The sequence below is a fragment of the Rhinolophus sinicus genome, linkage group LG04 (assembly GCF_036562045.2).
Source record: "Rhinolophus sinicus isolate RSC01 linkage group LG04, ASM3656204v1, whole genome shotgun sequence".
Classification (NCBI taxonomy): Eukaryota; Metazoa; Chordata; class Mammalia; order Chiroptera; family Rhinolophidae; genus Rhinolophus; species Rhinolophus sinicus.
Window position 1 is genome coordinate 66,874,823 of NC_133754.1, and position 27,869 is coordinate 66,902,691.

Sequence of the window (27,869 nt, forward strand, 5' to 3'; positions counted from 1 at the left end):
CATATTTAAAATCTTTATTGTTTCATCATCAAAAGTTTTCTTTCCATAGAACAATGGCAATGCAGGATCAGTGCATATTCTATGGAAAATTCATACCTCAAGTTAACTAGCCTAGAAATCAGAGACAGCACTATGTCGAGCTAGTGTGCAAGATCAAAGACACAACGCTGCCAGTGTAATTAGTATACAGGAAGAATGTGCAGCTGTTAGAAAAAGAGTCTATGGCCAAGTGAATAAAACAGTTGCAGTGCACTGCACTGACATTCTAGAACAGAAAATGGGGAAGGACCAGAGAATGTACTTCCTGCCCAAAAAAATTGAGTAAATCACAGGCACTGAATTCCCAACTGTTTCACCAGCTAACTCATGTGTATCCGTACCTTCTTCTTTAAGTGTACAACATTATAACACTGCAAGCCATTTTCAGCCTAACATGTAAATGGGACAACCACTGGGCAGATATTTCATTCTGCCTCCCATCTCACAACTAAAAGCAACAACTTGGGTTCAGCTATAAAACCTGTGGCTTTTAGGCATCTTTAGTAAAACACTAAACAAACCCAAAATTTGTTCCCATTTTCTTGAGAAATAAACTTTATAAAACAACAAAAGATAGCTGTCATGATTACTCAGTTTTGTCTCAAGACAAAACAATTTTTATGTAGGTATACTGAAGAAACATACAAACAAATAACCTTAACAAAATAGTCAGACCAACTTGAACATTTTCATAACTAGCTCCTGAAAAAAGTACGGATAATTGTGAGCGGCAAATAACCACTGCAATTTGATCATGCTTAGTTACTCGGAATTGTTGGGTCAGCTTTGTGTCTGAAGCTGCTGTACAGCTGGATTTGGCTACTTTGCATTAATTCACACAATAAATGCCATTAAAAATAAACAGCAGATCTATCATGATGAGTTAAAAATCAAACCAACTGAGAGGTATACAGGAAACTTGTCTTAAATATTTTTAAAGTACACATGATATATAACCTTAGAGGATAAGAACTATAATTACCATGGTCTAAATCTTAAATTGTTAATGTATGAATTATCTGCCAGACTAACAAGTCACTTGCTAATTACGTCAAGGCCTTGTGGGGCAGGGAGCACTCTGAATGTATGGCATAGCAATTCCTTTCCAGGTGAGCTCAACACCTCTAATTTAAAGTGTTGTTAAACTACATCTGAAAAGTTATTTAATATATACATCGTATAAAATAAGTTAAAAGGAGGGAACAGGGAAAGGTTTTCTGGTATATATGATGCAAACACACAATTTTCCCTTATCAGTAGTTCCATGAATGTCCATTTTACCCATAGTAAAACATGAAAGGCTGATAGACGATCCAAAAGATCGCTTATAAATAGAAACAGGATTCAAAAAATGGAATTTCAACATCATTTCCTCCCACAATGCAACTCACTCTATCATAGACATAAATAAAAACCATATGTCAAAATCCGTTTTTACACCCTTATCTTAAAATTTAACAAAAAATTCTTCTAACAATTGAGAAGAAAAGCACTCCTTTGTAGCAATTCCATAAAATAATTTTCAATTCACAAAACACCTGCTTACTGGCAAAACCAGCAATCCTTATGGGCATTAATACTTGGCCCCTCTGAGGTATAAATGCAGCTATATTTGCACTGAGTATATAGTCTATAAGGTATGCCAACAGTCTGAATGTTTGCATAAAATTGGGAATGATGTCATCCTGACTGATTGAAAACTTACTTTTATAACTTTTTGTAATAATGAAGTTAATTTTAAGAGGAAAAATATACTTTAGCCCAGTAACAGCCAGCAGAAATCTTAATTCCTAACCAATGTGAATGGTTATTACATTTAAAAACTGTTTAACATTGTATATTGATTTAAAAAAAAAACTGAACAGGGAAAACACATAAATATTTAAATTCAGCAGGACACCACAAAAAGCATACTACAGATAAGTGTGAAATCAGTCAAGCTTTTCCAAAAGAGAAAATCCTTTTAATCCTTTAGCAAGTCTCTGTGAAAATAGTATGCTTATAATAAAAGTGAGACGGGAGCACCTAGTACCCCCAAGAGGCTTGCTATACCCATTAAGTATTGCTGCCCCATCTCCTGTGTGCATGGATGGCCAACAAATGACAAGAAGTCCATTTGACAATAGTTCAGTAATTTCTTTCACCACTGCTGCCAGCTGAAGTCGTCATTGCTTCCAAAGACCAAGAAAAAGCCCAGTATAGTTGCAAAGATGACTGTGTTTCCTGTGAGAACAAGTGCACAAGCTCCCCACTCAATCTATGGAAATAACACACAAACACCCAGTTAGCAGAGAGAAAATGAAAAGCAAATCAAGGCTCTAGTCGTATGTCAATTATGATCTAAAACAAATAAGACTTGTAATAATAACTTTCACACTACTGAACACTTACCTGTACTTCTGTATTGCTGTTTTTATTTATCTCTACTTCTTTTAAAAAGACAAAGTCACGGAAAGATGATTAACTGTTCAAAGGCAAGCTTGACTTTGGGCCATGAGGAGACAGAACAGAATTCTACAATTTTCCGTTTATAAAGAAATTTGTTCCAACTCTTCCTTAGTGAATCTAAAAATTTATCTAGAGAGTATATTAAATTTAAAGTATCTGGGGTGGCCGGATGGCTCAGTTGGTTAGAGTGTGAACTCTGAACAACAGGGTTGCCGGTTCAATTCCCACATGGGCCAGAGAGCTGTGCCCTCCACAACTAGAATGAAGGACAACTAGGAGCTGATGGGCCCTAGAGAAACACACTGTTCCCCAATATTCCCGAATAAAATTAAAAAAAAATATTTAAAGTATCAAAGGTGAAAACACTCTCATGCACATTCTTTTAAAGGGGCAGGAGGAGTAGTCGCCCTCTCCATATGCCTATCTTCTCCGCCTTCTCTAGCTCCCGAGATGGAAGACTGATCTGACTGGGGAACGTGGGAGGAAGAAGCCAGTATATGTAGCCCAGCCCCTTTTCTTTTGCACTTTCCCACCTGCAAAGAACACAGGACCTCCTTGGGTCTTCCATGTTTTAAGCTGTACAGGGCAGGCCTGTGGTTGTTCAGCACTGGCTTGGTCAGGTGTTGTGCCCAATTCTGAGGGCGAAGTATTGGCAAGCCAACTGTTGCTGCAGCCCCCAGCCATGTTCTCTAATATACTTTTTATCAGTTAACAATGAAAGTAAGATTTTTATCTCTATCTCCTAGTCTCCTATATCTCTCATCTCTTTTTCACGTCATTCCCCCTCCCTTTCTCCCCCCCCCCCCAACTCCAGTTCAAGCCGTTGTTTCTCAGTCTACTTGTGTAGGACACAACTCCCTGACCCATGCTGATATTAGGAGACTTGGGTGTCCCCCGCCTGCTGAGGCAGTCAGTCGCCGGTCGTCGGGCAGCTGCTCACGGCAACTCTCGCCGGCTGCCAGCCACTCATGGCAGGCCATGGCAGCACTCAGCAGCCCGGGGCAGCACACGCCGACCTCTGGCTATTCACGGCAGCCCAGCTCCAGGGAGAGCTGTTGTTCACAATCGTAGCTGTAGAGGGCGCAGCTCAGTGGCCCATGTGGGAATCCAAGCCTTAGGAACACGGCACTCCAACCACCTGAGCCATCCGGCCGGCCCTTTTTTATGTCATTTAACAAAAACTTTTTCCTGAGAAAAACTTTACATTACATTAGTGAAGAATGTATTTACTTACCAGATGTGCTCTGGCAAATACAACAGGGAGTCCAAAAGCTGAGACAACAATGCCTGTTGTAAGAAATATGGCAAGTTCCTTACAAGCGTTACTCATAGCATCTGTATCATCCACTAATCTTCTGGCTATGCAGTATGGAATAGGTGAAAGGATGTAAAAAAAGAGAACAAAGAGGGGCCAGTATTGGCTAGAAAAAGAAAAATAAGTTAATGCAGTTTTTGCCATCTGTTATTTTCCCGCACATAAAATATGCTTTTTAAAAATAATAACTAAAGGAATAACAACTAAAGGTAGAAAGCATGATACATCTTAAAAATAAGCTATCACCTGAACACTGAATAGAGAAACATCTAGTCATAGTATCTCTAATGTCAATTATGACACAATGAAGTATTTCTTATATTACAAGAAAATGCTTTATAAATTATAACAATTGGAATCAAGACCCAAAATTAAAAATATTTTTCATTTTAGGTTATAAAGAGGAATATGGAAAATGGGGAATATTAACACAGTAATTTTTACAATTCAAGATTCATGCCCTTGATTTCAATGATATCCTGCCTTAGCATAGTGCTGGAACACCTCCAAACGTCTCTTAGGAACTCCCAAAATAGTGAAATCAAAATACAGGAAATGAACTGAAAAGTAATATTGAACACTTTCGGCCAGAATAAAGAATTCATCACAAAAATCAATGGCTTTTAGTCTACAGTTTAGCTATTGTATTGTGCCAACGTCATTTCCTGGTTTTGATAATATAACTATAGTTATATACGACAATACCACTGGCAGAAGCTGTGTGAATGGTACAGGGACCACTCTACTATTTTTGCAAATTCTTGAGAGTCCGTAATTATTTCAAAATAAAAAGTTAAAAAGAAATAGTCTTTGAAACTGCCATAAAATAAACTACACATCATAGTGGAGATTTGCTTATACTTACAGGCTTATGATAAGCAAAGATTTATCTATGTTTTTACTAAAAATCTTTTCCTAAATATTTTGAGAATAGAAAACAATTACAAATGAACAAATGCTTAAGGAAAAAAATTCAAACAATACAAAAGCACAAAAAGTGAAAACTCAAATTTGCCCACATCTCCTGTTTTCTTTCCCCCTCTCCTACTGAGCTTCTTGTGGATCCTTCCATACTTCCATACAGATAAACTCTAAAAATATGAATGGATCACCGTACCTTTTCACTTAACGATGTATCTTGAACTTTACGTATTAGCACTTACACATTTTCCTCATTCTTTCTAAGACTGCTTCATATTTCCATTGATGGATGTGCTATAATTTTAACTATTTTTCTTTTGACAGACCTTTTGGATGCTCCCAGCTTTTTTTGTTATTATAAACAAGTCTGCCATGAACATCCATACTCTCACCCAACTACGAGCACACATATCTGTGCAAACATCTGCAAGTAGATTTGTATGAGAAATTCTAAAAAGTGGAAGGGCTAGTTCCAAGAATAAATACAGTTTGTGAGCGGCAAGCAAACTGGCTTCCAAGACTGCAGTTATTTATACTTCCACTCGCAGTACATGACAGTGCCTGTTTTCCCATATCTTTTATTCTTGCCAATGGATTTCATTTAATTTCGAGTGACATTGAGTATATTTTCATGTGCTCATAGGCAATTTGAAGTTATTTTTCAGGTTTGTTTTTCATTTCATATTTTCATTTTTCTAGTGAGTTTTCTATATATTTAATTTATCCTAGTAATTTTTAAAAGTTCTTTCTTATTCTAAGAAAAGTAATTGCTTACATGACTTTTTTTCTTAGTTAATTGTCTCTTGATTCTGCTTATGGTATGTTTTGCTGAAAAGGTATTTTTAATTTTCTTGTATTTAATTTTATCGGTAGGTGCTCAAAACTGGACAGTAGCGCTGGGCTATTGTCTTGCTATCTTACTGTTACAGACTTGGCAATAGTTAAGGAACAATAGCCAAAGTATTTTTTTTTTTTTTGCACCTTGATGTCTTAAAATATTTACAAACAAACTTTAAGTGAACACTTTAAAAAAAAGTTTGTCCTTGGCAAATAAACATTTCTCAGGATTACTTCTACAATAGTAAAAAACTTTTTTAAAGGTGTAAAAGTAGAAAGATTTTGCCATTATACTTTCAAAAAGACAAAAAATTTTACATACTTGTATATTGGAAGGGCACATCCAAGCATCAAAAACATCAGCCCAATTGCTCCTCCAAAGGACAAACTAATCAAAGCTGCAAGATAAATAAAAAGTGAAATAGAAATATTTAATTAAACTAAATTAATATTATTTTTATTAATGTTATTAGCAGTCTGAACATTACATGTGATCCCAGAAGCAAAAAGTAAAACAATACACACAAAAGAAATGTATTAAAAGTATTATCCAAAGTGTAAGTTATCTAGTATCAGAATTAAGTCTTGCGTAGCATCTTCAAAGCAAAATAAAGCAATACTGATTTTCAAAGCCCTGACCTATTACTAGCACACAACTGTATACCCTAATTACTGGTTCCATTTCTAATGAGTATCCCAGTCTCCAAGATCAATGCTCCTCCAGACATTATTACCATATTTACTCACAGATCACTATCGTTTTGAAAAACAGTATGTGAAGAAACTCTGCACTGTCAGCTTTACTGGACTTTAGAGCCTCATCCATTGGGAAAATCTCTCTGGTTTGGCTTCTGCTTCTTTGTATATAAGTCTACCCCCAACAGGCACAAAACTCACAAGAAAAAAGTATACAAGGATATCTGTAGTTAATTATTTAAATCAATTAATTTTATTCCAAATATTTAAATACTTGGCAAAACTATAACTGGGTTTCCTCCCCTAATCTCTTACACATTAGAAAATATGCAGGAAAACGGGTACAGTCTTTTTGTAGTATTACTATTTTAAGGCATTATCACAATGCAACAGATGCATTGTACAGGTGAAATATAGTTTCTAAAAGTGAAATGTAGCTTCTAAAGTTACAGACACATACTTATACAAAGCATTATATTTTACAAAGTGTTTTCACATGTATCAATGAGTACAAACAACTTTCTTGACTAGGCCTAGTTAATCAATGACCTAGAATTAAGCAGATAAATAAATGATCAATTTATTTTGAGTTATGTATAATCTGTATTTCTGCAACTACAGTGATTAAAAGAATAACTTATGTCTTTTTTTTAATGATGTAGTTAAAGTTTAAGAGTTGTACAAGCTCTAAAAGTTACCAAGACAAAATCTAACATGTAGAAACCAAAATTAACAGCAAAGGGGTTAAATGCTGCCAAGTACTACTGATAAAACTTCTCTGAATTAAAATAGTCATAATCAAGGATGCTCACTGATAGGGTAGCATGGCAGATTTAGTTTCTATTTGGATCACTGATATAGGGCATGTCAACCCTGAACACATTTATTTAGTCCTTAATGCCATACATAATATTTCAGTTACAGAAAAAGAAGAGAAAGAAATTTGCACTTTTATTTTACAGCAAATGAGGAACTTTATGTTTACAAGGGAAGGCAATGTAAATGATGAGGAAAATACTGAGTCTACATTTGCTTTGGTCAGTTAAAAATATGTCCTCATAATCTGCCCTCCTTACTTCTGACACATATCAATCACACCAGGCTACTCATCCATGCCCTCTGCACTCTAGTGACACTGGCCCTCTCTCCTTTCCTGGAAATCAATAGGTTCCCTCACCTGGCTATTGCACATGTTGTCTCTTCTACCTCAGACACTTTTTCATTCATTTCATTAAAAAAATACTTACTGAGCATCAAATATGTAACAGGTCCTGGGGATATGTTAATAAATGAGATAAGGCCCTTTCACACTCATGGAGCTTGTATTCTTGTCCTACTCCTTCCTCTTTCCTCCAAGTTAACTCTTACTTTTCCTTCATATCTCAGCTCAATCAGTTCTTCCTCAGTGAAGTTTTTCCAAACTTCCTGAATAGACCAATTCCCCCAATTACATTCATTCATTCAACAAGTATCTATTGAGCACCTAATGTATATCACACAGTTCTTGATACTGGAGATAAAATAATGAAAAAAATCAAAGCTCTTGCTCTCATGAAGTTTACATTGTAGTGGGAGAATAAAACGATTTTAAAAAGTAACCAAATGAAAGTCAAGTGTTATGGAAAAAATCAGGCAGAGTAAGGGGAGGGAGTGCTATTCTAGACACAGTAGCCTGGAAAGGCCTCTCTGATGAGGTGACATCTGAGCAGAGATCTATATGAAATCATTGTGAATCATGTGGGTAACTGCGGGGAGCATTTCTGGCAGAGGGTCACGCATGTGCAGAGGCTCTCTTTGCACTGTACACCTCCCCTTTGCTCAGTTATCACAGCTATAATTTTATATTGATTTATTTGTCTTTCCTTCTAAACTGTTCACTCCACAAGGGTAAAAGGTTTCTGTTGTTGATGCTCATGCTCCAGCTCTTAACAATAAATACCTGTAGAATGAATACCTGAAAAGAACCAAAGGAGGAAAAAACAGAGAAAGGGAGAGAAGAGGAGGTAAGGGAGGGAAAGACAGTACCTGATGTAGCAGAGTAGAAAAAGTGCTTAACTGAAAGTCAGGAGATGCTGGGTCCTGCCTCCTACCAGCCACATACTAGCTGTCTAAATAATTATGTCTGGATGTCATTTCTTTCTTTTATAAAATGAGTCGGACTAGAGCTAAAATGCAAATAAGTCCTTGAACACTAAAGATATTTGTTGTAAGACATGCTGAAGAAGTAAAAAAAATCTCTACTTTTTGAAAGTAGTTGCCAAACAGCTAAGTTCACTACTATAAATACTATATGGTAACACCTTATTTATTCAGAAGCCATTTATCCAGATTATAGTTTAGAATCCTGGAGGAAACAAAGGTCACTAAAGAGACATAGTAGATGTCACAAACCCCATACACTAAAGCTAACATTATTTATAAACAGCCACTTGGGCTCTGATTCAGAGGTTATTTATTCATGTTTTGTAACACAATTGTTGTGAACTTCAGCAGAATAAAACATTTTCATTTTAAAGAATCATTTAATGCTTATTTATATTTTTTCAATAATATTCATGTACCCAGAACAAAATTAAGTAAAAAGTAACTTTCCCTTCCCAGAAAAGATCACTGTTACCTGTACCTTGTGACATAAAATTTATAAAGTTTGATGATCTTGATTGCCATATTGAAACAAATGAGAAAGAGGAGATAGAATTGCATATGAGAAAGATCTGCCCTCTGACTGGAGGGAGAAGACTGAAAAATATTTTACATCAGGCAGAAAAATTCTCAAAAAGCATACCAGTTTTTGGTAATCGTGGACAACAGGCACGTAGATTCCATTTCTGAGGGTAATTCTGTTCTGACAGAGAACAATTATTTATGTCTTATCAAAAAAAGAAAGTCTAAATTTTTTGAGTATACTCTTGAAGTTAATGAAAGGCAATTTCTTTAAAAAAAAATCAAGTAAAATGAGGTAAGATTCAGGTATCAAAAAAATAATTTTCTGTGACATCTTACCTCCCAGTCATACTGGATAAGACAAATGCCAATGGAATTAAATAAATTGTTCAGAAGTGTTTCCAAAACTTGTAAAGTATCTCCAGTCTTATGAAATCAGCATCTAGGCTGATTTATATATAAATTTCATCATTTGTGCATAAATGGTTGTTCTAGATGACACATCAACAAGACAAGAATTTATACTGCAATTGAATGATGCAACATTTGGAAGCAAAACTTAGATGAGTCTGGTTTCTCTTCCCAAAGCCTCTAAGCTAGCAATGAAACAGCTCAATTATCTAAACTCTCTAGAGACAGCGTGATGGTTCTGTGGTTACAAAGAAATTAAAGTAGGAGAAGGGACCAATTCCCTAACCTGGGAGTTACCAGAGAAACCCAATATATAACAAAGCAATGAGCAAATGGCTCAAGAAATAAGTAATGGAATTCAATTATAGCAACACTACTTAATGTAAAGACAGGCCACCAAGAAGAAAATATCCTGATAATCATAACAATCAGAAAATCTGACTGAAATGTAAAGCACAATTCCATTGAGACACTTTCACCTAATTAATATTTACCTAGGTTTACGGAAAGAAATTACTTTTTTTTTGAGAGAGACTCCCGCATTAATGACACTGAAGAAATGGGGAAGAGCACAGAACCTGGCAACACCCTAAAAACCACAGCATTGATTCAAAGGATTTAAAGGATTTAAAAAGGTCTATTATAGTTCAAAAGGAGATTAAAAAGTATCTCAGTTATTCAAATTACGTTTTATATGGGAAATAAAATGTTTTCTGACATTAAAGCTAAAGAAGAAACAGTAAAATGTGACTCTGGGGAAGAAGATCAACAAAAGTTGTTGTTAAAGGAAATAAAATACACAGGAAAACACTTATCAAAGTTCTTCATTTCCTGCTTATCTGCCCCTTTTACAAAGCCGCAGGTCAGGAAATCAATGTAGTTTCTTGTCAAGTTGAAAATGCTGTTAATGGTATTTGCTTTTAATCACACTAACAGAGCTGCCAAACAGTTGGAAAAAATGCAACATTCCCATTTCTAAAGAAACAAACGAGTAATTTTTCCTTAAGTTTTAACACAATTCTATCTTTAAAAAATCTAACTAAATAAAAACTTTGAAATGTGAAAAAGGCTCATCGGGCAACTGTGGAGAGGACAGAGAACAGGAGCACCCCGGAGTCGCTTACAGGGTCTAGCCCATCGCATAACCACCACAAATTAAAATGCATCCGTTTCCGGAGCATTTACAGGTCCTGAGAGTGGATGTGATGGCCCAGGTTTCGGAAAGAACCGTCCCTAAGCCCTTCCTGGGCGTTCCCGAGGGACTCCGTTCGGCTCGACCTCTGAAGATCGCACTTACGCCTTTTAAGTGGGAAATGACACTGATTTTCCATAGTTGGCATCTCTAAGGCCTCGAACCCCTCAAACCCACACTCTGCCGTCCTCTCTCTCGCAGGCAAACTCCTGCAAAACGTGTCTGATGGCCCGAGTCGCTGCGGGACTTTTAAGAGACCGCAGACCACTTCATTCCTTGTACTCGGGGCGATGGGGAGGAGAGAGGCTGCCGAGATCAGCAGAAAGTGGGGGCTGTTGAAGAAGCCGCCGTCCCCGCCGCCCTTTCAGAGAGGGCGCCGCGCCCACCTCCGCTGTGAGGCTGCGAGGGCGGAGGGAGGGTCGGGGGTCGGGGGTCGGCCTCGGGCGCAGGGACCCCGCGGCGCGCACCAGGGCTGAGGCGGCGGCGCGCGTGGGCCGCGTCCCCCTCGCCCCAGAAGACCACCCAGCACTGTGGCGTCCAGCGTCTCAGGCCCACCTTTGATGCCTGCCATGGCGGTGACGTCGCTCCTGGCTCCAGGACCCAAGGCGGCGGCGGCGGCCGGGAGACCACAGACGCGCGGCGGCAGCGACCAGACAACACCCGGAAGTGCGCGACGCAGCACTTCCGCCGGCGGCTCGCGCTCGAGCGGGGGCGCGAGGGACGCGGGGGGCGCGCGGGCTCGGCGCTGTCTAGCCGACTTTTTCCTTCCCAGGCCGGCTCCTCTGCAGATCGCCGCCCTCGGAGGCTTTCCTCCCAGGTCGGCTTCCGGGGCGTGCGGACGCCAGCCCCCAGATTCCCCTCAGGGTTGGCGGAAGCTCGGTCTGAAGCTCCTCTCCGGTATCCCGCAACGTCCCACATTCTGTGAGGAGGGAGCGCAAGTGGCCGCTGACCTTCGGGAGGTGTGATGTCTTTGGGGGAGAATGTTGCGATCTTCAAAGCGCAACCATTTTTCCTCCCAGCCTTGTAACGAAGAAGTAAGGCTCGTTGGGTGGTCTGCACTTGGCTTCTCGGTTTCCGACATAGAACTAGGGTTCTGGTGAGACTTACCTCCAGAGAACGGAGTAGCGGGATCCAGTCAGGGGTGAATTTAATACAAAGCCGATCTCTTGGAAGTTTGTGAGAATCGCTGGGTTTTTGGTAGTAACATGGCTAGAAAAAAAGGAGAGAGCAGAGATACAAATACATTTACTTAAGTCATCGTAGAAACTTACTGAACCTTTACCATGTGTTGGGAACAGGTCTTGGCCCTTGGGTGAGCAAAACGAGGTACAGTTTCTGCCCTCCAAGAGCTTGCGTTTAGTGAGAGAGACAGGCATAAAAAAGTGTGAAATTGCAACAGTGATAATTGCTAGGAAAATGGGTTAATAGTCCCATAAAAGCCTTCGATGCAGTCAGAAAAGATTTCCCCGAGGGAGGAACACCGGAAGGGATGAACAGGTGTGTTAACTGGAGAAGAGGGAAAAGCCGTCGTGGAGAGGGGAGTGAGCTTTGGCTGCAAACTCTGGGTGCCTGGAGCTTGGTCTGCTGGAGAGGAGAGAAGGCCAGCAGGATTGCTGGGGTTTGGGGACTGTGATTATACAGTAGGGTCCTATATAAGGAGTTTTTTCCCCCTCTCTGAGCAATGAGAATTTTTTGAAGGGTTTTAAAAAGATACAGGTAGAGGTGGGTGACATAAGATTTGAATTTTTAAAATCTTCAGTCATCAGACTAAAACTGGCATGTAAAATTTTGTGGAGTGAATGGTTTCCACCATGCTTTAAAAATGAGAGCTACTGGGAAGCGAAAGGTATTATCCACTCTGCCTTTCTCCACTACTTCCGGGGTTGAATTACAATTCTTTTTGTAAGCAGGTCACTTCTTGATGCTTAATGTCCCAAAGAAATCTATAGGTGTCTTGTGGAGAAGTAGGATTTTTTTTTTAAATTCAAGTTAGTGCAAAAAGTTCTGCCATCTTCTGTACCATGAAGAGTTTCCATTTAAGGATTGTGGTAGCAAAACCACAAGGCACACTCGAATATAAGAGATCTGACAATTAAGTTCGGGAACTTATGGCAAGGATGTTGCCAACCTTTTTTGCTCTCAGAGGGATTATTCATTATGAATTTGTACCAACTGGACAAACAGTTAACCTAGTTTACTATTTGGAAGTGTTGAAAAGCCTGCCTGAAAAAGTTAGACGACCTGAATTTTTCTCCAATTCATGGCTCTTGCATCATGACAATGCACCAACTCACACGGCACTGTCTTGAGGGAGTTTTTAATCAGCAAACAAATAACTGTATTGAAACACTGTCCCTACTCACCTGATCTGGCCCCCAATGACTTATTTCTTTACCCGAAGATAAAGGAAATATTGAAAGGAAGACATTGTGATGACATTCAGGACATCAAGAGTAATAAGACGACAGCTCTGATGGCCATTCCAGAAAAAGAGTTCCAAAATTTCTTTGAAGGGTGGACTAGGCGCTGGCATTGATGCATAGCTTTCCAAGGGGAGTATTTCGAAGGTGACCATAGTGATATTCAGCAATGAGGTATGTAGCACTTTTCCAGACCTCGAATGCTGTAGAAATGTTGCTGTTTAGACAGTCTGTGAACACCAGCTCTCTAATCTGACGTAGGTGTATGCATCCTCCCCAACCATCTTGAAAGGAGTAGGTAGAATTCCTTGGGAAGTAAATGATCCCATCCCAAATAGTCACCACTAACACCTTTTCTTGCTTTGTTTCACAGTATTCCATCCTTGAAAGCAGGGATGGGGGAACATAGCAGATATAAGCTGATCAGTGGTGGTGGTATTGGGAAGTGATAGGTTCTTATCTCATAGGCTCATAGCTTGGCTCCTGGGGAAAATCACATTTTAGGAAGCCTTTTGGAGTTTCTACAAGCCCCTGTGGCAAGGTTAAGTGCTAGTCCGCTAGTTTCCACTTGTGAATACAAGGGGTTGGGCATTACAGACAGACAGTCATCCTTCGTGACATTTATCGCTAACTGGGATTGTTCTTCAGGTTAGAGGGATCTATATTCTTTTGCTTCCATGGTCACAGGATCCTAAGAGATTGTGTCATTTGACTTTCCCATGAGATTCACAGTATTTCTAGGAAGAAAACACTACCTTAAGGACTATTTTTGGTCTATAGATGTTGTCAAGAGTCACTTGAGATCTTAAAAATAGTGATTCCAAATGTTGTACTTCAAAGACCACCTACAACAGAATTCTTTGGGATGCTTCCTAAATATGCAAACTTCTGGGTCCCACTCCAGACCTGAATCAGAACTTTTGTGGGCAGAGCCCAGGAATCTGAAATTTTAACAAGCACCCTAAAGATTTCCTATGCAAACTAAAGCTTGAAAATAATTATATGAAAAAGGCAGAATGTCAGTTCATCAGTTTGCCAAGTGAATACTAAACATTAATGTTACTCCTTTAAATGTTCTCTAAGTATTCTTACATAATAGTTAACCTTTCATAGTTTCAAAACTTTTCATTCAGTTGGCTTCCTGTCCTCCAAAGTTAATTCACAAAGATGGGAATGGGAGTGAGAGAAAGAGAGCTGTTGTTTATTGAGCAGCTGCTATGTGCCTGGTGTTTTAAATATTTATCTGATTTAATCCTCCCCACAATTTTGTTAATTTTGAATTACTACCTTACAGATCAAATCAGAAAAGTTTTAGTTTTTAAAGAACTTTTTATTATGGAAAAATTTAAATATATATAAAAAAAGTAGTCCGAATAGTATAATGAACTTCCATGTACCATCAGCTATCCACAACAATTAACACGTGGTCAATGTTGTTTTACTATACTCCTCATCCGCTTCCCCACACTGTCATATTATTTTCCCCATATTATTTTGAAGGAAATTCCTTATACAATTTTTAACCTTTAATATTTTAGTTTTTCTAAAAGAATTCTTAAAAATAGTCATAGTACATTTATCACACATGAAAAATGATTCTTTAATACCTTTATTTATTGAGTCAGTGTTCACATTTCCAATTGTCTTATAAATGTCATTTATTTTATAGTTTGTTTGAATCAAGATCCAAATCAGGTTCAGACATTGCTACTGCCATATCTAAACGAAATTCTCTCCCTACACATTGTATCTCCTTCTGTGGCATTAAATATTGTCTTCATTTTGATAACAGCTACCAAGTTTACCTTGCTTGAAATTCAGACTTGTGTATCCAAGTGTCTACATGATATGTCTACCTGAGTGCCTACCTCAAACTTAATGTACTGAGACTAGAATTTTCTATTATCTTTATTCCAGTCCCGTTTGGTCCCACTCCAAGCCACCACTGTTCTGTCTTCTCTCGTTCCACTCTTCCCCTAATTTACTTTGCTTCAGTTTTACTTGCCTTGTTTGCCTCTCCTCTTTTAGCCCCTCCAACCCCCAATTTTGTTTTATTCATTGTTGTATCATCCCCAGAAACTAGAGTAGTGCCTAGCAGGTACTACTAGGTATTGGTAGGTGGTCAATATATAAAAATATTCGTCAAATTAGTGAACGATGTTCCTCAAAACACAAAGCTGGGGCTTTTGCATCCACTGTTCACCAGGCCGTGAAGGTTCTTCCCCTGATCTTTGCATGGCTGGTTCTTTCTCATCATTCAGGTATCAAATCTTTGAAATCACTTCCTCAGCAAGATTCTCCTTGAAGTCGCCTCCCAGTCTCTATATTGTACTCCTATTCACTGTTCTATTTTCATCAATGCCCTTGTCTCTACCTATTATATTTATTAATTTATTATTTAGTTTTATGTGTCCTATCCCACTTCAGTGTAAGCTCCATGAGTACTAGGACCTTGGGTGTATCCTTCATGCCTAAAAGAGTACCTGACACACCAAGGCATTCAACCTATATATGTTGAATGAATGAACCAGAGAAACCAGGCCTGTCAGACCTTAAATGCCTCTGCACTTTAGAACTGTTTTCTCTGGCTGGCTCTTTAGGCAGTAGTTTCTCTTCTGGTATTTTGTAAACCCTTACTGCCACCACGTACAAGGAAATATGTAAAGATTCTGAGCTTCTGAAACCAGACAATTTATTTCCATGCTACCTTTCCCTCGAATCTTCTCTATTTAGCGAGCAGTAATAGAACACGAATAGTGCCGGGTGCTATGCTAGGTGCTGAAGACATAAGGTTGAATAAGGCATAGTAAGGGGAAAGTTATTGAGGTTTTTGTAAATACATCACTTGACTACACATCTTAGATTTCACTTTGAGTTGGTTTCTTTCTACCCGCACCACCTGAGCGGAGAGCCTCCCGCCGGGCGGCCCCCGGCCCCGCCCACAGCCTCTGCGTCCCGCCATTGGCTCCGCCCTCAATGGCGGCGTCCCACCCACGTCCGCGCAAAGCACCACGGGCGGGACCAGCAGCGTCCACTCACGTTCCCCCACGCGCCGCGGCGGCAGTGACGTGACACTGGCGGCCGAACCTTCGTAGTGGCTGGGCTTCTGCCTACAGACGTTCCGTTTTCCGTGGCCCGAGCTCCCAGCATCGCCAAGCAGCGACGCGCTGACTTCCGCAGCCTCGGCTCCGGCCTGCGAATGCCTGGCAGCCGCGCGCCATCTTCACAGAGCGCCATGGCCGCAGTTGGTGGGCCCGGAGCGATAGGACGCTGCCATCTCCTCAGCCTCCTTTTGCTTCTGCTGATCGGGGGCCCTGTCCTGGGCTGGAACAATCCTGGTGAGTGCTGTCCTCACTCGCCCCTTCCTGCCGCCTTCAGCCTGCTTTCGAGAGGCTTCGCGGGCGACCATTTCCGTTTGCCGCCCCTTGAGCCTTTCTGCTCTAATTCCTCATTTTCGTCCCCCTCTCTGTTTATTTGTGAGCCGCCTGGCGCTTTTGGTCTTCCCAGAAGTCCTACGGGAGAGTGGGGATTGTTGGGGAGTGGGCGGGGCGGGACAGCTTAGTATTCTAACATCTCCTTCCTTCTTTCTCTGGACTCTCAGAATTTGCCCACTTTCTCTGTTCTGGGGCAACAGCCCTTATGCCAGAGTCGGGCTGGAAAGCTCGACACTCACCTGCGCATCTCGCTTTGTTTTCATGAGTGTCTGATGTCGCTGACTGTTTTCGTAACTGCCTGTTGCTATGACTGGCAGTTGCCTTGACATCCACAGTCTCTGAGTCACGCTTAGTGGACGAGGCAGCAGACCTTGTAGGTAGGTTAGCAGAATCATAACATTTATGAGAGCAGAACTCATGCGTCTTATTCTGACCATTAGAGTGAATTACATTGTGTTATTTCAGCTTTTCTTATTGTTTTAAACTGTACTTTAGAATATAAGAAATATTTTCATATTATTTTTTGTGGTGGGACATAAGAGATTTTTAGGGAAAATGTTCTTTTATATCACTATGTTATTAGAATTATGTAAATAATTTTTTATGGAATAATAATATTCCTTGTAATTAATATATGTATGTGTATATGTATCACATACATACAGATTTCCATTTAATAAATGATGCATGCTTTAAATTAGAATTAAAAACAATTACAATTTCATTTTTGTTCTGAAGAGTAAAGATGTTATGATGTAAAGATGTTATCTTTAGATGTTCTTTAGAACATCTTTAGAAATCATTTTAGTTGATTTCATGACCTCATCTAAAATGAATAACATCCCAAAGGCCCTGCCTTTAAATAGTATCACACTGGGATCAGTGCTTCAGCTTACGACTTTTGGGGGACACAAAACATAGTGACCTTTAGGACCTCTAGGGAGGAAAGATGCTGTAGGGCTATGGTAATGCCGTGTTTCCCTGAAAATAAGACCTAGCTGGACCATCAGCTCTAATGGGTCTTTTGGAGCAGAAATTAACATAAGACCCGGTCTTATTTTCCTATAAGACCGGGTATAACATAACGTCACTTCACTTTACGTCACATCACATCACGGCACATAACAACACATAACACAACAAAATAAATACCGGGTCTTATATTAATTTTTGCTCCAACAGACACATTAGGTCCAGCTAGGTCTTATTTTCAGGGAAACACAGTGGTATCCCATGTGTATATAGCCCCATAAACATGTTCAGTAATTTGTATCGTACTATATCACCTATTATGTGTCAAGTATTCTGCTAGATAATTTTAGTATTCATATCTAAGTTTCACAACCAATTTTACCTTGGATTTATTGTCTTAATTTTACAGGAAAGGAGACTTTTATATAGATAAATTAAGTGATTTGGCCAAAGTCATAAGCAAGGTAGTGATGGGAATTATTAATAACTGCAGTGTTCTTTACGTTATCTTAACTCTGCTACAATAAATTCAAGTTATTATTCCTGTTAAGTTTAATTATACTTGGTGGCTTTTTAAACGTTGAACCTTTTCATTGTTAAATTTTTTATTTATGAGGAGGTAGTTTGGGTTTAGTAGAGCACATTTTATTTTAATATAGTTCTTGGAAATTTTAGATTTTTAGCCCATGTGGATTTAACTTTTTATGTAGCTTTAGGAGGATTTTCTTTTAGCTGTATAGTCAGTTATGCCAGTGTCATTTATTAAAGAAGCCATGCATTTTCTGTTAAATAGGTTACATTATTCTTTTATTGAATTCCCACATATATCTGGATTTATTTCTAGACTTTCTTTTGTTTCACAGTTCCCTTGTCTATTTCCGCTTCAATTCCATACTATTTTGATTATAGTAACTTTATAGTAAGCTTTATTATCTGGTAGGCAATGTAGTTTTCAAAATTCTTTGGCTATTTATAAACATTAATTTTTCTGTTGGATTTCTTTTTTTCCTTTAGAATATAGAAAAATTTAATAGGATAAATGAAGAACCACAAATCAGTGTCCATTGGATCTTTAACATAATTTCCTTCCGGTTCCAAAAAACCCAACTGGGTTCTTGGTTGGAAGTGCATTAAATTTATTTAGGTCTTACATAGTATTTTCTTATATATGAAGATCACATTTTGACCTTAAGCTTATTTGTAAATATTTTTGTAGGTATGTAATTTGTCACTAATTTGAAATAGGCTTTCCATTTTCATTTGTAATTGGATATTACAGGTATAGAAAAAGCTGTTGACTTTTGGTACTTGATAAAATATGCAGCTGTTTTACCTAATTCTCTTACTATAGTAGGGTTGTTTTTTGGAAAGTTCTCTTGGATTTTGTAGGTCCAGAAACTCTAAATAAAATGTTTTTTCTTCTACTGTTTGTACCAAGTGTGACAGACACTATTGGATGCCATTCTCTACCTTCTTCTTGTCTACCTCTGTGACAATACTGGAAAAGCCAAATACTTCTCCTAGTAGAATCCCTTGATGCTGAGTCATTCTAGTTTGTCTGCTAGAGGAATTCTTGGAAGGGTATTTTAAATTTTTATGGAAAATTATCAGTCTTTTTAAGTTCTTTGTTTTCTTTCAACTCTTTTTTATTCAAATGTAGAAATATTTTAATGTAAATTATAGGCATCATGACAGGCCACCCCTAAGTCTTCCAGTTTTCATCCTTTTTTTTTTTTTTTAAGGAAGTTTTCTCCACATAGTAAAAACATCACATTTAACAAAACTAATCCTAATTTCTTTTTTTTTCTTTTTTTTTATTAAATTTATTGGGGTGACAATTGTTAGTAAAATTACATAGATTTCAGGTGTACAATTCTGTATTACATCATCTATAAATCCCATTGTGTGTTCATCACCCAGAGTCAGTTCTCCTTCCATCACTATATATTTGATCCCCCTTACCCTCATCTCCCACCCCCCACCCCCCTTACCCTCTGGCAACCACTAAACTATTGTCTGTGTCTATGAGTTTCTGTTTCTCATTTGTTTGTCTTGTTCTTTTGTTGTTTTTGGTTTATATACCACATATCAGTGAAATCACATGGTTCTCTGCTTTTTCTGTCTGACTTGTTTCGCTCAGCATTACTCTCTCAAGATCCATCCATGTTGTCACAAATGTTCCTATATCATCTTATCTTACTGCCGAATAGTATTCCGTTGTGTATGTATACCACAACTTCTTTATCCATTCATCTATCGAAGGACATTTTGGTTGTTTCCTTGTCTTGGCCACTGTAAACAAAGCTGCAATGAACATTGGAGCACACGTGTCTTTATCTCTAAATGTTTTCAGATTTTTTGGGTAGATACCCAGGAGAGGGATTGCTGGGTCATATGGCAATTCTATTCATAATTCTTTGAGGAACCTCCACACTGCCTTCCATAACAGCTGCACCAGTCTGCATTCCCACCAACAGTGTATGAGGGTTCCTTTTTCTCCACAGCCTCTCCAACATTTGTTACTATTTGTCTTGTTGATGATAGCCATTCTGACTGGGGTGAGGTGATATCTCATTGTGGTTTTGATTTGCATTTCTCTGATGATTAGTGATGTTGAGCATCTTTTCATATGTCTATTTGCCATTTGTATGTCCTCTTTGGAGAAATGTCTCTTCAAGTCCTCTGCCCATTTTTCAATTGGGTTGTTTGTTTTTTTGTTGTTGAGTTGCATGAGTTCCTTGTATATTCTGGATACTAGCCCCTTATCGGAGGCACTGTTTGCAAAAATCTTCTCCCATTCAGTTGGTGGCCTCTTTATTTTGTCAATGGTTTCTTTTGCTGTGCAGAAGCTTTTAAGTTTCATATAGTCCCATTCGTTTATTTTAGCTTTTACTTCCATTGCCTTTGGAGTCAAGTTCATAAAATGCTCTTTGACCTAATTTCTTAATATCACTAATTACCCATTCCATATTCAGATATAATAGTGGTCCCTAAAACATCCAAGCTAGTTTGTTCAAACCAGGACCCAATCCAGGAACATGCAGTGCATTTAATTGAATTATCCCTTCAGTCTTTTTAAAGGTAGGACAGCCCTTTTTTTCATGCTACTACTTGTCTGAAGAATTTGGGCCAATTGTCCTTTAGAATAGTCTACCTTCTGGATTCTGTTTTCTCATGATGTTGTTTTAGCTTGGTTTTCTTTCTTCCCTGTATTTTTAGTAAACTGGCTTACGTCCAAAGGCTTGATTAGATTCATGTTAAGTACTTTTGGGGATTACATCATAGGAGATAGTGTAATGTCAATTTGTTCTGCCATTAATGATGCCAAGATTGACTAGTGGATAAAAGTGGCTTTATCTCGCTCTTGTGAGTTAAATTCCCACCCACCCCCCACCTTGTGACTAGAAAGAACTCTGTGTACCATTACTAATATTCCTGAAAATTCTACCCTCCTGTTTGAGTGACAATCTAGAATTCTATACCCAGCCAGTCTTTTTCCATTAGATATTGAAGACATTTCTCAACTTTTTCTATCCTGTTGAGTTGTTGGAAGCTTTTTTAATTCTTTCTCTTTTGTATGTGACCTGTTTTTCCCTTTTTTTTCTGACAATTTGTTGGCAGTTATTGTCTACAGTGTTCTAAGATTTCACAATGATATACCTTTGTGTGGGTCTGTTTCGAGGCCTGTGTATTTATTGGGTCCTTTTAGTAGGACAGCTCACATTCTTCAGTTGTGGGAATTTTTCTTAAATTATATCACTGAGTTTGTCCCATCCCCTGTTAGATTTTTAGACTTTCTGAATTGGTCCTGTAATTTTCTTTTTTTCCCCCCTACTGCTTTCCATCTTCTTGTTCTACTTCCTAGGAGATTGTCTTACCTGTAACAATTCTATGGAGTTTTTCATCTCAGCTGCCCTGTCTTTAATTTCCAGGAGTTCTTGTTTTGTTCTCTGAGTGTTCCTTTTAAAAACGACTGTTTTATGTATGCAATGTTTTATATTTCTAAGGATCATAGCTTTAAAAATTTTTTTAAATTTTTCTTCTGTACAGTCTCTCTTTCCTCCAAATTGCTTTTGTGGTTTTGCTTTGTATTGGTTGCTGTATTCCATGTTAGGGGTTTCCTCATATTTTTAGTAATTCTTGGCTCTCTGCTCATGATTACTGGTGGGAACCAAAAAGCTGATTGGAAGCTTATCAATGTGTGGTTGGTGCTTTTGGATTTTGAACTTTACTGTGGGGCGACCTGGTGACTGTAAGGTTACTTAGGCGGTTCTTTTTGGGGAAAACTCCTGATGTTGATATATGTATTTCTTGTTGGTTAGATTACAGCAGGAATAGACTTCCCAGTCTCTCACTCAGAGGGCAAAGAAATGGTTGCTAGCGTTTTGTGAGCCATGTGGGAAAGTGGTCTATGCTTTTAGCATTTAGAGTGCATACAGTTACTTGGGCACCTTGTTATGTTTTTGTACCTTTCTGCTGTGCCAACTATGCCCCAGTGCAGAGCCCTTCGGTTTTTACCATTCTTAGAGAATACGTCTCCAGACATTTTCCTGGTGGAGAAGGGGCAAGTTGCAGCAGTGTAGAGTTGGGAGGGGGTCTGGAGATTGTAGCTTCTCAAGTAGCTTTCGCCTTGTAGTGCTTATTATAGGCATCTCCAAGTCAAGAGCTGCCATTTCTTGTTCTTTTTAGGGATTCTGTTATGTATGTCAGGTTGGTTCTCAGTTTTCCAAACCCTGTGGGTCTGGCATTTGGCTTAGTCACCTACCACTAGTCCATCTGCTTTCACCTTCCGAAATTCTGTTGCCATCTCCTTTTCCGTTTTCCTTGACATTGTTCATTCATGTCAACAAAACAATCCATTTATTATAGTTTTAGTAGAATTTGGGAGGCAGCAAATTGTGTTAATCATGGCAGGTTGAATACAGGGAATTCGATGCTAACAAAATGGTAGAAAGTGATGCCTGCTACATGCAGCAGTGAAAAATGGATTGCTCACATCAAGCCTCTTGACATCCACAAAGCTGATTAAGGGGTGCTGGAACGCTGTCACGAAAACCCAGAGCCCCTATGACTGCTTGTTAGGCAAAGGACACCGTACACAGTCTGAGTTTAAGGTCTGTTCTCTAGACCTGGCTTGAGTCCCTTTTTGGGAACAGAAGTTGCAAGAGATTCTGCGATTCTTTTAGCTTTGCAAGAAGGCATACAAATTTGAGAGTGAAATGGATGTTGAGTGAACCAGTTCACAGTCATCTTTCATCATAATCCAAGTGCGATAAGGAGGAAGACTGTTAATTTTCCAGTAATACTTTAAAATTCATTTATGTATATGAATGCCAGACATAATTTTCTTGTTTGACTTCTTATTCTGAAACCTCTTTGTCAATGTGATTTTGAAATTATAAAATAGTTTAAATATTTTTAATTTGTATAATTATGAAATATTTTAAATATTTAAATACACACACAATGAACACCCATACACTCACCACACAATTTGATTGACTCTTCACATTTTACCATATTTGCAGCAAATCTTCCCCTCCACCCAAAAGTAATAAAACAAGGATGGGGAGCTAAATAAATAGTCTCTTCTCTCCTCAGAGATACTCATCTGAATTTGGGGTTGAATCATTCCTGTGCATGTTTGCATACTCTCATTATATACACATATCAACATTAACAATATGTAGTAATGTTTTGCTGGCTTTCAAGGTTTATGTAAAGTTATCATAAACATTTGGCATCTTGGATTTTACTTAAAATGTTTTTAATATTCCTAGACTGATACATAAATTGTAGTTCACTCATTTTAACTGGTGTAGAATATTCTGCTGTATGAATACACCAAAATTTTATTAATCCATTCACCTATTGACAGACATTTGAGTCATTAAATGTGCTTGACGTATATTGATGTATATTTTTTGCCATTTTGGTTAACCATTAATGTGGTCGTACAATAGTATGTTTCAGGTTAATGAACTTTTTGTTCTGATTTTGCAAAAATTATGTAGAACTTGTGATGTAGAAGCAGTTTGGGGAGCATCACGCCTGAAATGAAGGAAGGCCTTAAAGGTGTGACCACCTGCATTTTCTGTAGTTAGGATGGCTTTGGGAGATTGTTTCATTTTTTCTTAGTCATCCTCAAAAAGTGAGAAAGACCCTGACTTTTGAAAGTATTTCATATGACAAGAGTTTTATTAGGATGACTTTATATGTTTGACAAGATATTTACTGTCTGTTCACGTGTGTCTTTACTATTTCAGACAGAATATTGCTGCGGGATGTAAAAGCTCTTACCCTCCATTATGACCGCTATACTACCTCCCGTAGGCTGGATCCGATCCCACAGTTGAAATGTGTTGGAGGCACAGCTGGATGTGATTCTTATACGCCAAAAGTCATACAGTGTGAGAACAAAGGCTGGGATGGTTTTGATGTACAGGTAATATTCATTATGTTGATGGCAGTTTAAATGGGATTTTTATTTAATAAAGTGTTTATTGTGGCATTTTTCAGTATTTTGGGGGTAGCACCTATAGAAAATCTCAGGTTAATCTAAAACCTATAAAGATAAATCATTTATTCATTCTTTGGCAGAAACTTCTTCCACAAGAAATGAACTGATTTTAAGGCCTGGAAATATTCATTGTAATTTTCTGTACCAGAACTTTCTTCTAAGACATTAGTAAATTTTCAATACTTTTCATATGCTTGGGATGGGGGAGGGTAGGATTTCTTCTGGTTGTTAGTTTTCTGCCATTCCTTAAAAAATACCAACTTATCCTTAAGAAATATATTAAAGTTATGATAAAGAATTGTAGATTGTAAACAGTGGGAATACATGTCTTCCTACTGTGCTTCAAACAGCTGATTTTAAAATTATTTTAGAACTGAGGGTGGTTACTTCTGAACAAAAGCATTTCAGTGGTCTTTATTGTTTTGACTGTGGCATTTTGTACTTAGGGTGGACCATATTCTTGAAGTTCCAAAATTTATTCTTTAGAAATGGAATAAAATTTTATTAAATGAATTCAGTTTAAATCAATACTATTATATTCTGCTTTGTATTCTGCCAGCTTTTTAAAAGGTTTTAAGATGACTGGTCATTTGGCAAGAAACTTGTTGCTGATTTCCCCTTCCAACCTGTATGCATGATATGTGCAGTTCACAGAGAGAGTTCAGATTTACTAGGTGATACTTAATTCACAACATTTATTTCTATTATTGCCAGTTGAATCAAGAATCTTCAGACATCCCACTCTCATTTTACTTTTAAATTACTTTTACAGTCTTGATGGGGAAAAAGATACTAATGGTGAGGTGACGTCATTCATTAAACATATGAAACTGTATAGAAAAACGAAAGAGATGGAGTCATAACCCAAGAAACTCTCTTCCTGGTAGAGGAGATAAGACAAGCACTCAAATTACATGTTGGTACCAACAAAGTGGGGGGAATTGGGAAAGACTTAAAGAAGAAAGTATGTGCCGTGTTAGGAAGGAAGCATAAGATTTTTAGAGCTGAAGAGATAGAGAAGAGAGTACCATTAGCAAAAAAGTTTAGAGGGTATCATACATTGACTTACGTTTAGTAGCAGGAGAGCCTCTTCTAATTCTAAGAGTTTAAATAATAATTAGAAGCCACTTTTAGTACATATTATTAAGAAATTGACAACATGAAATACTAATAGAGATTTAGTTTGTTTTATTTACCTAAGTCAGCAAACTTACAAATCTTCCTCTAAATAAAATGATTTAAAAAATAAAATGGTATAGCAACAACAACAACAAAATATAAAAATTATATGTTATCCAAATTAAAAACTTGGGCTTCAAAGGATACCATTAAGAAAGTGAAAAGACAGCCTGTATGATAGGAAAAAGCTTTTTTTTTTTGAAGATTTTATTGGGGAAGGGGAACAGGACTTTATTGGGGAACAGTGTGTATTTTTCCAGGATTTTTTCCAAGTTGTTGTCCTTTCAGTCTTAGTTGTGGAGGGCGCAGCTCAGCTCCAGGTCCAGTTGCCATTGCTAGTTGTAGGGGGCGCAGCCCACCATCCCTTGCAGGAGTCGAACCAGCAACCTTGTGGTTGAGAGGACGCGCTCCAACCAACTGAGCCATCCGGGAGCTCAGCGGCAGCTCAGCTCAAGGTGCCGTGTTCAGTCTTAGTTGCAGGGGGCAGAGCCCACCATCCCTTGCGGGACTCGAGGAATTGAACCGGCAACCTTGCGGTTGAGAGCCCACTGGCCCATGTGGGAATCAAACCGGCAGTCTTCGGAGTTAGGAGCATGGAGCTCCAACTGCCTGAGCCACCAGGCCCGTCTGGGAAAAAGCTTTTGCAAATCATATATCTGACAGGGGACTTGTATCTAGAATATAGAAAGAATTTTTACAGTTGAATAAGAAGACAACCAAATTTTAAAATGGGCAAAACATCTGACTAGACATTTCTCCAAAGAATATGTTCAAATTACCAACAAACACATGAAAAAATGATCAGCATCATTAGCCATCAGGAAAATCCAAGTCAAAACCATAATAAGATACCACTTAATGCCCAATAGGATGGTTGTAATAAAAAAGACAGATAAACAAATGTTGGTGACGATGTGGAGAAACTTGTGCATTGCAGTTAGGAATATAAAATGGTATAGCTGATTTGGAAAACTGGCAGTTCTTCAAAAGGTTAGTTACCATATACCCCAACCATTCTACTCCTAGGAATATACTCGAGAATTGAAAACGTGTCCACACAAAAATTTGTACATAAATTTTTGTAGCAGCATTCTTCATAGTAGTTAACTAGTAGACAACCCAAATATCCATCATTGATGAATGAATAAACAAAATATGATATATCTATACAATGGAATGTTGTTCAGCCATAGAAAGGAGTGAAGTACTGAAATGCTACAATATGTGTGAATTTTGAAAACATTATGCTAAGTGAAGGAAACCAGTCACTTAGAACTGCATATTGTATTATTCCTTTTACATGAAATGTCTAGAATAGGGAAAGATTGGTGGTTGCCTAGAACTGGGAGATTTGGGGGGAAATAAGGTGTGACTGCTAATGGGTATGAGATACGGGCAATGAAAATATTCTAAAGTTGGTTGTGATGATGGTGGCACAACTCTGAATATATTAAAAACCATTGAAATGGGTGAATGTATGGTACGTAGATTATGTCTTATTAAAGCTGTTATAAAAATAGTGTATCTGAAGTTTGAGAGAAGAGGTAATTTGTCTTCCTCTTAGAGATAAACTCACAGAAAGGCGATAGAACCAGTCATAGAGCCAATCCAACTCTATTTTAGCTTGTGTCTCTTTAAATTTTGTTAAAGAAGCATATTAGCTATTCAGCTCAAAATATAGTTATAAAATTTAAATTAAACCTGGGCTTTTTGTTTTTTTTAAAGGTAGAAATTTTTGAGGCTAGCATGGATTCTTTCTGTATTTTTTGAAAATCTTTAAACTTAAGAGAATTACTAGCAGGATTGTACTCTGAAGAGTTAGTCCATGGTTTTTAAAAATTTGCATAGAAAGCTTTTCTCAGAAGGTTATATGCTATCTGTAATGTTATATGAAGGTATCATATCATATATGATGCTGATATTTGAGCCTTAAGAAATAAAAACTTGTATTTTTGAGGAGAGCATCTTGAACAATAGTGGCAAAAAGTTGCCATTTAGAAAATTTGCTTAAAATTTATAAATTAGGGAATACTTAATTTGTACAAAATAATTCCTTACACCTATACGTAAAGAATAAGGAATAGTAACAAAATGAGCATTCATGTGCCCACCACCGAGCTTACGTAGACCTTCAACATCAATATCTTCGAGGCCCCGAACTTGCCCTTCTCCCAACACAGGAAGACTCATTGTCCTGAATCTTGTTTTATCATTTCTTTGCTTCATTTTGCTGTTTTCTGACAGATAGATAGTACAAATGATATGTATTAAGTGAGAAAAAAAAATCTTTTTGTTCTAATAACCTATTTCTACTTTTCACAGTGGGAATGTAAGACCGATTTAGATATTGCATACAAATTTGGAAAAACTGTGGTGAGCTGTGAAGGCTATGAATCTTCCGAAGACCAGTATGTACTAAGAGGTTCCTGTGGCTTGGAGTATAACTTAGATTACACGGAACTTGGCCTGAAGAAAGTGAGAGAGTCTGGAAAAAACTCTTTCTCTGATTATTATAATAAGTTGTACTCCCCAGTTTCCAGTGGCCTCAGTGGATTGATTACCATCGCGGTGCTACTTGCTGTTGCCTTTGGAGTGTATAAGTTATTCCTTAGCAATGGTCAAGATTCTCCTCCACCATATTCTGAATATCCTCCAAATTTCCATCATCATCAGAGATTCACCAACTCAGCAGGACCCCCTCCCTCAGGCTTTAAGCCAGAGTTCACAGGTATGTTTGTCTGGCCAATGGCCATCATCGGGTAGATGTGAGGTATGAATTCTGTGCAGTTTCTGAAATAGAAAATGGTTGCATTGGGAAAGC

The 27,869-nt window shown here is 38.1% G+C and overlaps 2 protein-coding genes across 4 annotated transcripts in view; one reads left to right on the plus strand and one right to left on the minus strand.

The window, feature by feature from the left end:
- On the minus strand, positions 1-16,180 carry LEPROTL1 (leptin receptor overlapping transcript like 1). Of its 3 annotated transcripts, XM_074329699.1 has the most exons (6): positions 15,983-16,180; positions 11,631-11,732; positions 11,079-11,543; positions 5,883-5,958; positions 3,722-3,908; positions 1-2,296 (listed from the first exon to the last, which is right to left on the minus strand). In XM_074329699.1, the coding sequence occupies exons 1-4, from the start codon at positions 16,178-16,180 to the stop codon at positions 5,953-5,955; spliced, it is 771 nt and encodes a 256-aa protein (XP_074185800.1). In that variant the 3' UTR covers positions 1-2,296; positions 3,722-3,908; positions 5,883-5,952. The 3 variants fall into 3 exon arrangements, with proteins under 3 accessions (XP_074185800.1, XP_074185799.1, XP_019606084.1); XM_074329698.1 differs by having other exon boundaries at positions 11,079-11,732; XM_019750525.2 differs by lacking the exons at positions 11,631-11,732; positions 15,983-16,180 and having other exon boundaries at positions 11,079-11,317.
- Positions 16,143-27,869, plus strand: part of SARAF (store-operated calcium entry associated regulatory factor) — an 18,937-nt gene continuing 7,210 nt past the window's right edge. The window contains exons 1-3 of the mRNA XM_019750523.2: positions 16,143-16,281; positions 23,616-23,794; positions 27,371-27,776. Of these exons, the coding sequence (XP_019606082.2) occupies positions 16,143-16,281; positions 23,616-23,794; positions 27,371-27,776 (724 nt within the window). The remainder of the gene's footprint in view (positions 16,282-23,615; positions 23,795-27,370; positions 27,777-27,869) is intronic.